General features: G+C 39.0%; 1 protein-coding gene and 1 pseudogene across 1 annotated transcript in view; one reads left to right on the forward strand and one right to left on the reverse strand.

Moving 5' to 3' along the window:
• ZNRF2 (zinc and ring finger 2) overlaps positions 1–15,100 on the reverse strand; it is a 102,718-nt gene that overhangs the window by 31,953 nt on the left and 55,665 nt on the right. Inside the window, exon 2 of the mRNA XM_003134814.6 lies at positions 8,827–8,922. Coding sequence (XP_003134862.2) covers positions 8,827–8,922 — 96 coding nt within the window. The remainder of the gene's footprint in view (positions 1–8,826; positions 8,923–15,100) is intronic.
• Positions 9,828–14,394, forward strand: LOC102167633 (alkaline ceramidase 3 pseudogene; annotated as a pseudogene).

Below are 15,100 nucleotides of genomic sequence, written 5' to 3' on the forward strand. Positions count from 1 at the left end.
AATTTTTTTAATGGGAATGTTAAAATTTTAAAAAAGTTTTTTTTTTTTGGAAAAGAAATGCATGGTTTGTCTCTTAGGATTAATCTCCAGGTTAAACTTTTACTTTTCCTTATTAATTTTATGACTGTCTGATGGAAACAGACATATTTATCTTATGCTTTGAGCTATAATCCAATAGCATGCTATATTAATTCTGTTGCTCTAGTTATTCACTGGGAACTCATTCAGGTTGGCTCCTGTGTCCCTTTAACATGCCCTCATCTTTTTTATTTTTGAGCACTTCCATGCTTTCAGATAATACAAGACCTCTAGACTTTCCTTTATTTTCTCTGCTCCAGCCCTAGAGTCAGCCATTTCTCCAAAGACCCTTGTTTGGTGTTTTTGTTTGCTTGTTGTTTTAGAATGGTATTTAGAAACCACGATCTGGGTACTTGGTGTCAAAGATTTTTCAGCTATAAGTAAGTCTCTCATACCAAAAAGCACTGCAAGAAAAGACCTAAGAATTGAGAAGGATTCTAAGGAGTACAGTTTGAAGGGATCAAGATAAAAGGAGCCCTAAGCAACAATAATCTAGAAGATGCTAAAATGTCAAGAGGCCTGGAGATTGCAAAATCAATCCAGTAAAACATTTAAGAAATCAAATCAATTATTTTAAATATGTAGACAGCAAAGGAGTAGGACTATCTAGTATATTTTTCTTTATTATTTTTCTTGCTCTATGACCTTAATATACTGTTAAAATGTTAAGAATTAAATAGGATCCCCCAAAAAGCTACTGTGTTAACACTGCCTTTCCTGCAATCAAACCTCTCAGTGACTGGGGAGATACTTCTCAAAGCCCTCTCTGAGGCAAATCCAGAGCAGTGGTTTTTTTGTTGCTGTTGTTTTTTTTGTCTTGTCTTGTTTGGCTGCATCCGCAGCGTGTGGAAGTTCCCAGAGCAGGGATCAAATCCGTGCCACAGTTGCAGCCTGTGCCACAGCTCCAGCAATGACAGAGCCTTAACCTGCTGCACCACGTGGGAACTTCCTCCAGGGGAATGTTTTGAATTATCAGGGCCAAGATGACTTAAGGGGGGAGAGAAAAAGCACTTTAAAAAAAGTTGTACAAGTAATAAATGATCACTGAAAAAAATATTCATAAGCCATTTCTTTAAAATCTTTCTTGAACTCAACAAAATATTCAGTGACCCTCTGCAAAATCCTTATTCTTCATTTTGGAAAAAATCCTTTAAAAAAGAATCACATTTCACAACTGTCACCTTTTGCAAAGATCAACATTGCCGGCACAATGTTTAGCTCGGCTAGGTCCTCTCCTACAATCTCTTACGCCCAAGTGAGTCCTCCACTGCCAACCCTCAAGTCACCCGTGACCCCTCCTTTCCTATTTCCAGCAGTCACTAAAACCAATTCATTCTTTCTTTATAATGCTTCTGACATCTGTCTCTGTTTCTTCCCAGCATCACCTAACCACCTCCCACATTTCACACCATGGTACCATACCATTTTCCAAACTGGTATTAAAGAACTTATTTTCCTTACAAACATTTCTGCACACGAATGCAAGATTAATCCTCCATATAATTTATTAGAAAATGTCATTATTCAGCCCTAATCTATCTTTTTACCTTCAATTCTCTTTCACTATCCTCCATTGCCCCAGACTACTCCTACCGAGTTGTTATTTCTTAACACACCCTCCATTTCTCTGCAAATCTTATTAATCCTTTCAGGGTCTACATCTGTGCCTATCTTCAGGTGGCAGTTTGTCCTGTGGGCTCCCATCTATATGAGATCACTAATATGTGTAATCTAGTAAAAAAAAATGATACAAGAGAATTTACAAAGCAGAAACAGACTCAAAATCACTCATTTTGATTTTGAAACCAAATTTATGGTTACCAAAGGGGAAATGCAGGGGGGGGGTAAATTAGGGTCTGGGATTGACATGTACACACTACTATAAATAAAATAGGTAACAAGGACCTACTGCATAGCACAGGGAAATCCACCCAGTACTCTGTGGGAAAAGAAATGGATATATGTATGTGTACAACTGATTGCTTTGCTGTACACCTGAAACTAACAGAACTTTGTATGTCAACTATACTCCAATAAAACTTATTTTTAAAAAAAGAGAAGTTGATTTTTCAGTCTACTCATTCAGCTTTTTACTTGTTTTTAGGACGGAGTAGCTACCTCTAAACTTTTTACACAGGCAACTGGAAACTGTAAGTCAATTCCATCTCTTTTTATGACATTATTCTATGTATGGTGGATGTATTTGTAACAGGCTCCATGCCATGTATTACACTCTGTGGAACTTCCTCAGATCCACCTTACACTTCACTAATTCTCCTTACAGCCCTATCTAATCTGATACTTAACATATTAGTTGATATTTTCAGTGGCTGATGTCCAAAGAGTTTAATTCGTATCTATTCACAATGTGTCTTATTCTTTTTTTACTATTTCCCATTCATTTTTAATGTTAATGATTTAAATATTTATGTTCTAAAGTTCTTTAAGAATTAAAAAGTAATTCTAATCACATCTGCTGATTCTCACTCCTTGTGTATTTTTAAATTTTTCATCAGAAGTCCACCTTTAACAGAAGATGACTGCATTTTTCTATAGGAATCCCGCATGGGTTTTAGAACAGTTTTGCCACCATCCTCTGAATTATCATCTACTTTGACATTTCTACAATATAGCATAAAGGATCTGACTTTTTTTTTGTGTGCCTTTAATTTCACTGCCTAGCATGACAATCAATTTAAAGTACCTAAAAATAACTTCAATTCAATGCTGCCCCATATGTAATCTTTACAAAGTCACTTAAAAACCACAATTAGAAATCCACATTCATGGATAAAGATGACCTGGCGTGTGCACACACAAACACACACACACACACACACAAAAGATGTGGTACATATATAAAATGGAACATTACTTGGCCATAAAAAAGAAATGACATTTGGAGTTCCTGTCATGGCACAGTGGTTAACGAATCCGACTAAGCACCATAAGGTTGCGGGTTTGATTCCTGGCCTTGCTCAGTGGGTTAAGGATCCAGGGTTGCCGTGAGCGAGGCTCGGATCCTGCGTTGCTGTGGCTCTGGCGTAGGCCAGTGGCTACAGCTCTGATTCAACCCCTAGCCTGGGAACCTCCATATGCCACGGGAGTGGCCCAAGAAATGGCAAAAAGACAAAAAAAAAAGAAATGACATCATTTGCAGCAACATGGATGGACCCAGAGATTATCATACTAAATAAAGTAAGTCAGGCAGACAAAGTCAAATATCATGAGATTACTAATATGGACAATACAAAAAAACTTACTCACAAAACAGAAACAGACTCAAAGATTTTGAGACCAAACATGGTTATCAAAGGGAAAATGCTGGGGAAGACGGATGGATTGGAAGGTTGGGAATGGCAAATGTACACAACTGTATATGAAGTAAATCAGTAACAAGGACCTATTATATAGCTTGGGGAAATAATTCAATATTCTGTGATAGCTTATATAGGGAAAGAATCTGAAAAAGAATGGATATATATATATATGTATAGTTGATTCATTTTGCTGTATACCTGAATCTAATACCAAACTGTAAGTCACCTTTACTCCAATAAAATTTATATATAAAAAAAGAAATCCACATTTAAGTTAAAACTCAAACACAGAAATCAATGCAAATACATGAACAGACACATCGAATCAGACAATAGATATCTTCCACAGAAGGCAAAGTTCAACAAACTCAGGTAATGATAACTACCTCCTTATTTAAAACTCTGCCTGGTGACTGACAAATACATTTTTTTCACATTATAAGAGACATGCCAATTTCAGAAGGCATCTTAAATTCAGAAAGCATCTTAAATTCAGAAAGCTTAAAATGTGGGGGAGGAATCTGAGAACCCAAAAAATGTAGTATGTAAGGCAGAAAGCAAATTGATAACTTACAATGAAAATCGTGACTGCCTGGAAAGCCAGACAGTAACTAGAGGGGGAAAATATGTACTTTCTTGCAAACACGCTAGAGTGAGAAAAGCCAGGTCATTCAAAGACTACAGGTGCACAGTGGAATCAAAGTGCTGACTGCCTGCTGCAACCTCACTCAACATCCAAATAAGTGTGTAAGATACATCCTCCCGCCGACAGCAACAGCACAGAAGATGGGGGCCTTTCCCTCACACTCATCACAGAACAGGGTCCTGTCCAAACTGACTCATCTTTTTTCAGAAATGATTCCTTTATTTTAATTTTTTTTTGCTTTCTCAGGGCCACACCCATGGCATATGGAAGTTCCCAGGCTAGGGGTCAAATCGGAGCTATAGCTGCCAGCCTACACCACAGCCACAGCAACGTGGGATCTGAGCCGCATCTGGAACCTACACGACAGCTCACAGCAACGCGAGATCCCCCACCCACTGAGTGAGGCCAGGGATCAAACCTGCATCCTCATGGACACTAGTCAGACTCATTTCCGCTGCGCCACTACAGGAACTCCCAGAAACAATTCCTTTAAGAGTAACATTCCCATCTTATTCTGTCCAAAAAGGTCAGTCTTCTCCCTGACAATTTTGAAAAGCTGTTTTGATGCACTACGTAAGTTTATAATTAACTCTCAGAAAACAAATTTACTTCAAGTTACACTGCCTGCCAGTGCACATGCACACACATAGTACTAATGAGAAATAACACAGAGATGTTGTAAATACAGAGTTCAATCCTGTAAGTCTAAAATGAAAACTGTATTTTACATGATGCAAAACATGCCAGGATCCAATAAAGTTTAAAGACTAAGAAAATCAAGAGTAAAATTTTGCCAACAGACTTATTTCATTTTTTGTTTCTTGTGAAATATTTTAGAAAATGAGGAACAAGGAAATAGAAACGCCATAAAATTTATTTTAGCGTCATAGACAACAAATTACTAGGTTCATAAAACTCAACAATGAAGCCCATGAAAGAGGGAAAAGCATATGAAGCAGACAGTCCCTGATTCAAGGGCAACTATCTTTCTACATACGAACACTCGCTGTGGCTCTCTGACTTTTTTCCCATCCTGCCAAAATACCACCTACAAAGGGATAACCGCTTACATCACTATAAATCACTCCCTGCTTGACAGCTTTGGGCCTCCGACCTGAACCTCTGCTGAGCCAGCTGCCTAAACCCTGAGAGCTTCCACCTGGCTAGTCAATTTTCTTAGTCACCAGGACTTGGGTATCTGAATATACTACAGATTAAAAAACAGTAAGGAGTGGGATGGAAATCCTGTGAAATCAGATTGTTATGATCATTATACAACTACAGATGTGATAAACTCATTTGAGTAATTAAAAAAATGGAAAAAAAAAGAAACAGAAGTAAAAAAAAACAGAAACAAAACAATAAGGAAGCTTCTGTGGGCGAGTCTGGTAGACCAAACCAATCTTTGGACTATCATTTTTGTGAATACAAAATCTGAAACTCCAAATCACCAACTTTATTCAGAAATTTCTGGAATTCCTCCTATTTAGGAGTTTGACTACAAATATATCCAGCCCAAAAAACAGGCTCGACTATTCTTCTTGCTGTCAATGTTTTACACACAATTATATTAATATGTACTTAACAAATAAATTTTAAAATTATAGATCTAACTACTTTAGGAAAGGGTGCAAAAGGTTTAAGTTAATAAACAAATATTCAAATATTAAGTTGTGAGGAGTCCAGCTGACTAAAAAGATTTTGTTTCAGAGATTCTCTGACTCATCTTGCTCTAAACATTTTAATAATCCTGCATTATTGCTTAGGTATTCAAGAGGCCAATTTTCACTCAGGCTCATCACCGATGACAGATCAGATTTTGGTGACCGAAGGGTGGCAGAATATACTACCCTAAAATATGCGCTTCTTTGAAATAAGGATTATTATTATTATTTGTAGCATAGAATTGTCTTTATTTTTTTGTTTTTAATGTAATTTTATTGGAGCATAGTTGATTTACAATGTTGCTTTAGTTTCAGGTGTACAGCAAAGTGCATCAGCCATACATATAAATATATCTATTCTTTTTTTCCCCATGCAGGATTATTTTTAAATGACTGAGAAACAATAGACACAAGAGGAGCTCTGAAAACAAAGTAGAAGTTACCCTTTTGTAAGGGAAATTTACATTTATAAGGGAACTCTTCATTTGCTTCCAGTACCAGGAAGAGAAGGAGGGCTCTAAATCACAAAAGATGCTACAAGAGAATCTTATCAATAGAGAAGGCACTAATTTATACTCACATAACAAATTCCTTGTTTGCCATGGTTTTCCTGGTAACTTTCCACCACTAGCCTCCCCAGGCCCACCCTCACCCTCACCCTCTTTTCGCCTTCTTCAGTCTTTAACTGAAAAGGGTATTTAAAACCACCTTTTAAACCACCTTGAACATTTGCTCATTCTCCTCTGGGTATCTCCTATGAATACAGGAGCCGTACATGTTAATAAACTTTAGTTTTCCTCTTATTAATCCCACTTTTATTACAGGAGTCTCAGCCAAGAACTCACAAAGGTGGAAGGATTATTTTTTCTTCCCCTACACGGCTCTGCCTTCAAAACCTTAGTATTGCCACAGCCGGTGACAGGCAAGCACACCACCACAACCTGCCACCACCACAACCTGCCACCATCAGGTTAATAAACCAGCCCATCAAAGCGGCTCCTTCTTCGGACCTCAGAGTTAGCCACTGCCCACATTTTAAAACTGCAAGAATCACATGTTTATAAAGAAGCTGTTTTTGTTTCTCACTGTAATATTGATACACATTAAAATATATTTAACAAATTAAAAAATTTCAGGCCTACCTACCTTAAAGTTGGTAGCCATTCTTCAAAATGGCTGCAACTGTACTTTTTGCATTAACTTCAAAATAGGGATACTGTCAAATATTTAAAAATCTGAATTTTTGGTTCACAGTCTCCCGAAGCAGGTTACATATTGTTCTTAAACTACGAAATAAGTGACCTAGTAGAAAACTTTTATGACCTGATCACCATTAAATCAGGAAATTAAAAACTGCCCAATATCAACATAAAGAAAGATATATCCAAATACACTACATAAAAGTAAATATATAGAATACTAAGAGTATGTGCAAATATATTATATGGTAAAAGGAAACACATTTGCGATTTTAAAATTCAAGGCCAAAGTCTTAAGATTTAAGGATATTTATTTTAAAAACACTTGTAATAAACATAGTAATTATGGAAGGTGATAAGGTAATAGAATAAAAGTATGAGAAACAAGCCCAATAGGTGTTACCTCAAATACTGAACATGAATGTTTTAATGTTTTCTTGCTTGCTTGCTTTTCCTTGCTCCTTCTTTTTTTTCTTTTTTCTTTTTTTTCTTTTTCTTTTTAAGGCCACCAGTGCAGCACATATAAGTTCCCAGGCTAGGGTTTCAATCAGAGCTGCAGCTGTCAGCCCCACCACAGCCACAGCCACGCAGGATCCAAGCCACATCTGCAATCTACTTCACAGCTCACGGCAAAGCGGGATGCTTAACCCACTGAGTGAGGCCAGGGATTGAACCTGCATCCTCATGGATATTAGTGGGGTTTGTTACCACTGAGCCATAATGGCAACTCCTGTTATTTTATTTCTTAAGTGACTAAATTTTATCTAGATTAGGCAAAGTTGTCGATTCAATTTCTTAATGCAGAAAGGTTTACATACAATCAACAGGTACATTTACTACTAAAAGGAATTACTTAAAGCTACTTTTACTTATTCACTGGAAAATGGGGAAAAGTACTCAACTGTCACTACTGTAATAGTATGGCTGAAGCACTATTTTCTCTTCTTCAGGAGAGATAAATTCCTACATCAATTTGCAAAAAAAGCTACTCAAAATAAAGTGCTAATTTCAATGTTAAATTTTCCCCCCACAAAATTTCTGTAATCTGAGGAGAAATCTCAGATTGTTAACTAAATGTTACTACACTTCAGCTGATTAACCTTTGGCTGATCCTAGGTTGTAGGGGCCACCCGTTTTATTCACTGCTGTAACACTATATACGCCTCATCCTTGATAGGTACTCAACAACAAAGATATCTGTTGATCAAGAAGCCAGTCCTTCAATTGGCTTCAGTGTTCACTGGTACTCATCTTAGTCATTCTATTTCAAACCAAATTTTAGATTTGAAAAATCTGAAATTTCTACAGGTTTTTGTTTTGTTTGTCTTTTTAGGGCCGAACCTGTGGCATATGGAGATTCCCAGGCAAGGGGTTGAATCGGAACTGTAGCTGCTGGGCTATGCCACAGCCACAGCAATGCAGGATCTGAGCCGAGTCTGTGACCTACACCACAGCGCACGGCAATGCTGGATCCTTAATCCACTGAGCGAGGTCAGGGATCAAACCTGCATCCACATGGATGCTAGTCAGATTCATTTCTGCTGATCCACGACAGGAACTCCTCTCCAGAGTTTTTGAAATTCGTCTTTCTATGTAGAAAATTTTGAAAAAAGCCCTCATTTTTTCTTTATTTTATTCAGTTCATCAAAGTCAGGAATAAACTATTTCACCTTTTTCCCCCAAGTCTATTTCAAAATGTACTGAGACTACACTGAAAATCTCTCCTGCAGTTCTGAATATCCGGAGATTGTGCTCAGGTAAGAATGGCACAGCCAGAGCACTAGACATAATTAGGATATCGGTTAGCTTCAGGGCTCATAGACAGTCCTTCCTTGCCTTTAAAATTTTACCTGAAACATGAAATTCATAAATCTAAGGCAATTCTAATTTAAAATAGAATTTTAAAGTGCTAGACTTACCATTATAGGTTATTCTTGGCTTTGTTAAACACATCACAAGATGCAAATCCATTTCATCTGAGGGTACAAATTTTGAGCATACTGGGCACTTAAATCCTAAAAAGGAAAAGAAACCCATGTTACTTATCTATTTCGAATATCCAACTCTGCTTCTTAAAAAAGCAAGGAAGAAAAAGGCATTTTAAACTTATATTAATACACTACCTATGTGCAACTCAAGTTGGGAAAAGAGTCTGTGACCATAATACCTGACTTAAATCAGTTCACGAACACCATCCGATTTCAAATCAAACAAGTTCAAATGAGGAGAATTTGGCTCACTATAAAACTCTCATATCCTTTTCTAATGCATGGGTCCACGCATTTTCATTTCTAACTATTTACATTAATCGGAACTTATGATTTCATTTTAATAGTTTTGCATTCTGATGACCCTGTGGAAAGCACCTTTCCCTGCTTGGTGTAGCAAACTTTACCTTAAAAACTCTTCTACTCCACTGAGATTTTTAAAATTTATCTGATGAAGAAACTGAAGCCTTTTGCAGAACAGCAAAATCAGGTCTGGAATCTAAGACTCCTGACTTCTAAGATAGTGGTCTTTCTGCCATAGCATACTACTAAAGTCACAATGCAAACAGAAAAAACAGCACCAAACAGCAGGTTTTGCAGTCAATTTTGACCCTTAAATATTGGCTAGTTTCCTACAATATTCAATTTGGATTAAGTGCTGCCTGATGTGCTCTATTAAAAAGGAAATGGTAGGCTCAAGGAGGAGTACGTTATGTATTCAGCTCTATGCTGCTCTCTCACTTACCAAGGGGAACTGTCCACTCACGGTTCCTTGCAGGTTCCCTCCTGACCTACTGCTCCTTCCCCACCACCCCCAAGCTGCTTCAGGAGCACTGAACCGATCCGAGAAAGTCCGTTCACAGTTTGGTTAGGAAGAACAAATCACATGTGGTGCAAAAAGGTGGTCTGGGTCAATTCATTTTCCTTGGAAAATGACTAAGAAACAGCAACAGGGTACAGTGGTCAGTTGTAGAGAGAAGCAGCAGAGAGGCCACAGTAGGGAACAGAGAGACTGGGGTGTCTATTCCTGGTCAGGTGTAGGATGAACTTTCTTTACGAGAACGGAAACTATTAGCAAGCACATGAAAATGGCTCACATGGAGATCTTAGAGCAAATGTGCAGAGAAGAGCAAAGTGCCATGAGAGAGAACAACTGATAAGAGGGGTGGTGGAAAACCAAGCGAAACCAAACACACCCCTGATGCCACTTCAGATTCTGCGGCTCTCTACTTCCTGTACATGCATGTTCTTACAGGCACTCTCCTGCCTGTCATGACATGAAACTCACTGCAACCAAACTGAGTCAGCCTAGAGTCATACCTCCTATGGTATGATCTATATGAACAGGAAAAAATTCTGGCATGGGTACCTTAATCCAGGTATTCATTCAATCTCGTAAATGAAGTATGTCTGAGCACTGTTTTTCCACAATGTATTAAATGAATTTTAAAAGAAAGGATTAAAGGTATGTTTATTTCCTACTTCTTGAAAACCACCAAGATGAAAAAGAAGAAAAAGCAAAGAGGATTCATCTAAAATTAAACTACAAAATAGCAACAATCCCCAAACACCGACTATAAGGCAAAATGTGGATCAAACGGGGAAAAGACAATGAGACTCTCAAGCAGCTTTCATATTTCCAGGACCAATAACAATCTTTTCCCTAAAACTGTAAAAACTTTCTTCTCTTGAAATTAAACAGGACACAGGGAGGAAAAAAGTAACCAATTTTCCAAACACTGATCAAAATAATCTGAGTCCTGGAACATAAACAAAAGTGCAATACCAATGAACCACTGGGAGCCACTCAACTGCTCACAAAGTAGAGCCGAAGGAGAGAAAACTCTATGTATAAAGAACCACTGCATTCCTAGTTAGGTGCAATAAATTAATGAGTTGCTTTCTCTTTACATCTAAAATCCAGTAAAATGACAATAAATATAATAAAAATAAAAGAACTTGAAAGGAGACAGCAGCAGATGACAAAAAGAGATGACGGAATTTAACAAGACTGAGAAAATAAGATATTCTAAGTGTCTGCAGAAGTAAGCCAATTCTCACTACCTAATTCTCAAAGGACTCGGGAATTTACCTCCAATAACTCCCCAAGACAATGGTTAAACATGAGGTTTAAAATCTAGACTGATTGAAAAACTGAATAAAAAAGATCCCCAAGGAGTTCCCGTCGTGGCGCAGTGGTTAACAAATCCGACTAGGAACCATGAGGTTGCGGGTTCGGTCCCTGCCCTTGCTCAGTGGGTTAACGCTCGGGTGTTGCCATGAGCTGTGGTGTAGGTTGCAGACGAGGCTCTGATCCTGTGTTGCTGTGGCTCTGGCGTAGGCTGGTGGCTGCAGCTCTGATTCAACCCCTAGTCTGGGAACCTCCATATGCCGTGGGAGCGGCCCAAGAAATAGTAAAAAAATAAATAAATAAAAAAGACAAAAAAAAAAAAAAAAAAAAAAGATCCTCAAGTCTCCAACTCACGACATACAGCCAAGCAACTACAGTTCTCCAACTAGAGCAGGACAATAAAGGTTTACTACAGAAAAAAAAAAAAAAAAAAAAGACCCAAAATTGATTGACTTGAGGACACTAAGCATAGCAAGCGGAAGAGAAGAAAGCAAGGGAATAAATATCTGTGTACAGAAACCAATCTCCTTTCCTCTACCAAGAAGCTGGTAGACTGTTCTCTTAAATCAGAAGTTCCACTGAAGGAAACAGTAAGATCTTTGTTGATAAGCCCCAATCTTACATATAAAGCTTCCAAACAGCTTTTAAGGGCTTCTCTTTTATTGCTTTTAATGTAATAAAAGAAAAAATTTGCATGGTTAAAACACAGTAGAAACAAATTAAAAAGAGTAATGAAAATATAATATATATCACAAAATGACAATATCCTTAACATACAAAGAACTCTTAAAAACTGAGGAAAACCAAACACCACAGACATCTCGCTGAAAAGAAAGGTGTGCAACTGAAGCTTGAATAAATGAAAAACTGCACAGTATCAAAGTGAAAAAAGTACTCTAAAGTTGTTCGGTTTCTTTCTTTCCTTTTTTTTGTGGGGGGAGGGGGCACGAAATTTTAGGGCCCAAAGCATATGGAGGTTCCCAGACTAGGCGTCGAATCGGAGCTACAGCTACTAGCCTACACCATAGCCACAGCCATGCCAGATCCGAGCCTGCATTTGAGACCCACACCACAGCTCGCAGCAACGTGGATCCTTAACCCACTGAGCAAGGCCAAGGATTGAACCCACACCTCATGGATACAGGTCAGATTCCTTTTCCCTGCACCCAATAGGAACGCCTCTTCTGTTTATTTCTTGATCTTCATTTTAGTGAGTTAAGGAGGAAAGAGAGAGAAACACATGTGTCTAATCTCCTCAGTCTGAACTAGAAATCCAGGTGACTCTTTGTATATACTGTTTTCTCTCCTTTAATTTATCTCTGGTTAACATATTATTACTCATCTCAGATTGGCAAGAACTCACAAGTCTGACAACACAATATTCGCTGGTGAGGCTGTGGAGAAATAACTACCTTGCTAGCAGGAATGCAAACTTGTACAACATCTACAGATGGTAATTTGGCAATATCTAAGTGGATTACATGTGTATTTATTTTCTGATTCTGCAGCACCATTTCTAGAATCTCTCTTTGAAGGTTATGTCTCAAACAATTCCAAAACACACACACACACACACACACACAGAGCATTATGTGAAGATGGCAAAGTAGGAAGTGCTCGGGGACTCCACCTCCCCATCTGGACAAAAACTGCATGGGCAGAATTTGAAGTGACTGTTTCGGAAGTCTGGAGTCTACTAAAGGCTTGCAACTTCCAGGGGAAGATGTGGACAGGACACTCTGGTTAATTTCAGCTCTTAGCACAGAGGCAGTTACCCTTCTCCTAGCCTGAGCACCACACGGCAGGCAGGCAGCACCTTGCACGTAGCTTCCAGGAAGCGGGGTGGGCAAAAAGGACACTGTGCTCCAAATACAGGGATCTGCGCTCTGATGGCTGCTTCTGATCCGGGATGTACAGAGAAAGAGAAAAAGGCAATCACAGTCCTTCGGCCTCCCTCTACTGTTCTAAGTCCCTCCCCTTCTAGCTGAAGAGACTTCATGGGGATTTAAAGGGCTTGTACCCCCTTCCACTTTTCTTTTTCTCTTTGGGACATTAAAGACTACTCCTTTTTTTTTTTTTTTCTTTTCTCTTTTCGGGGCCACACCAGGGGCCTAGTTCCCAGGCTAGGGTTTGAATCAGAGCTGTAGCTGTCGGCCTACACCACAGCCACAGCAAAACCGTATCCGAGCAGCATCTGTGACCTACACTGCAGTTCAGGGCAAAGCTGGATCCTGAACCCACTGAGCGAGGCCAGAGATCAAACCCACATGCTCATGGATATTAGATAGGTTTGTTATTGCTAAGCCGCAAGCCGAACACCAAGACGAGTACATTTTAAAACAATCGCATATAAAAGGAAAATTAGAAAATGACTATGCTTATCCAGGAAAAAAAGAGTCAGAAAAGACCTGTGAAGTCTGTACAGCCTCTCAGCACAGAGAGAGCCTACAACACCCCAAAAAACAAGAGTATAAAACAGCAGAGGGGGTAGGCAGGGTGCAAGGCGAGTGAGGGAACAGGGCTTGAGTCAGCCTGGGAGTCCTTGGGGCCGAGCGCTACTGGGGGTACTGGGGCCCCCACTCCGACCTCCATGTTGGACCAATGCAAGGGGAACTACCTGGTGACCTGGTACATTGCCGAGTCCTGGAACAGAGTGAGTAACCTGATTATCATTACACCTCCAATTTTTGGTGCATTTCAGAGTGTTAAGAGATGGACTGGGAAAGCAGCAGTACATCGCTTCCTACTTAGCACTTAAAGTGGTAGGAAGGGGATCCAGGTGCTTCCACGTGATGCTGAAATATGAAATGCAGCTATTAGAAGAACTCCCAACAACTGACAGCTGTTGTTATCTACGTACTGCATGTCTGAATGTTTCCAGATGAAGAACTCTATAAACTACCATCTGCTTTCTACCTCAGTCCTATTCAGTTTAATAATAACCAGTTTACCTTACAGTAAAGGAGTCTATTTTCATAAGGTCATGTATGGAATACTGTTACATGAGTTTATCTAAATTAAATTTATCTAAATTAAATCTAAACTGTTACATGGCTAAATCTAAATTGTTATCCATGGCTTAGAGGACTGGATTAAACATCTTTGGGTATATTTTTATTGGGATTTTTATTATGGAACATAGATAACATCTTTTGTGATTCATTGAGGAACTTTTCAAAGAAGGTGTCACCTATCATAGGTGTTACCCACAGTTTCACGCATGGTGGCATACTTTAACTGGCCTTGGTTCTTCTCTTCACATCCTTTTCAGCTTATATACAACACTTTACCTGAGATACAGGCCAAAAGTAAAGTTTCTCTTTAGAATCTGGCCAGTGATCTTGTTTGAGCCTCTCAGGAAGCACTGATGAATTATTCTGTTTGTTCAGAAAACAAAAAAAACCCTATACCAGAGTTCCTGTCATGGCTCAGCAGTTAACGAAGCCAACTAGAATCCAGGAAGACGTGGGTTCGATCCCTGGTCTCGCTCAGTGGGTTAAGGATCCAGCGTGGCCGTGAGTTGTGGCGCAGTTCGCAGATGCGGCTCGGATCCACGTTGTTGTGGCTCTGGCGCAGGCCAGTGACTATAGCTTTGACTGCACCCCTCGCCTCGGAACCTCCATATGCTGCGGGTGCAGCCCTAAAATCACAACAACCTATACCACAGGCCTGGCCAAATGAATAAGGACATCTTTAGGGATCTACATGTTCAAATACATCTGACCATCACAGTTGCAGAGTGACTTTCAGATTAATGCCGTCAGCCACACACAGAATAAGGAATGGAGCTTGCTGAGTGTTGTAATTTGTTATTATCTCATTTGTCTTCCCTCCTCCTCACCCTAAGATGTTTAAAAAGAAATTTACTGTAAAAATTGAACTTTACTTAGCAGGTTAACAGTTTGTGCTGATCATAGGAAATTAACTGTTCTTTCTTTTTGGCAAGGCTTGAATATGAATTAAACTTCTCTTAATATTTGATTAAACAATGAAAACAGCTAAGGACTGGCAAAGCCCCGTATCCAGATGGCCAGCTGTAAGGCTGCACTTAGCCGTGTCAGCCTTGATTTATAT

Source organism: Sus scrofa, chromosome 18 (assembly GCF_054392235.1).
Source record: "Sus scrofa isolate SSC_HxYL_T2T_F1_AM1 chromosome 18, Sscrofa_HxYL_maternal_Yorkshire_Landrace_v2.0, whole genome shotgun sequence".
NCBI classification, from domain to species: Eukaryota; Metazoa; Chordata; class Mammalia; order Artiodactyla; family Suidae; genus Sus; species Sus scrofa.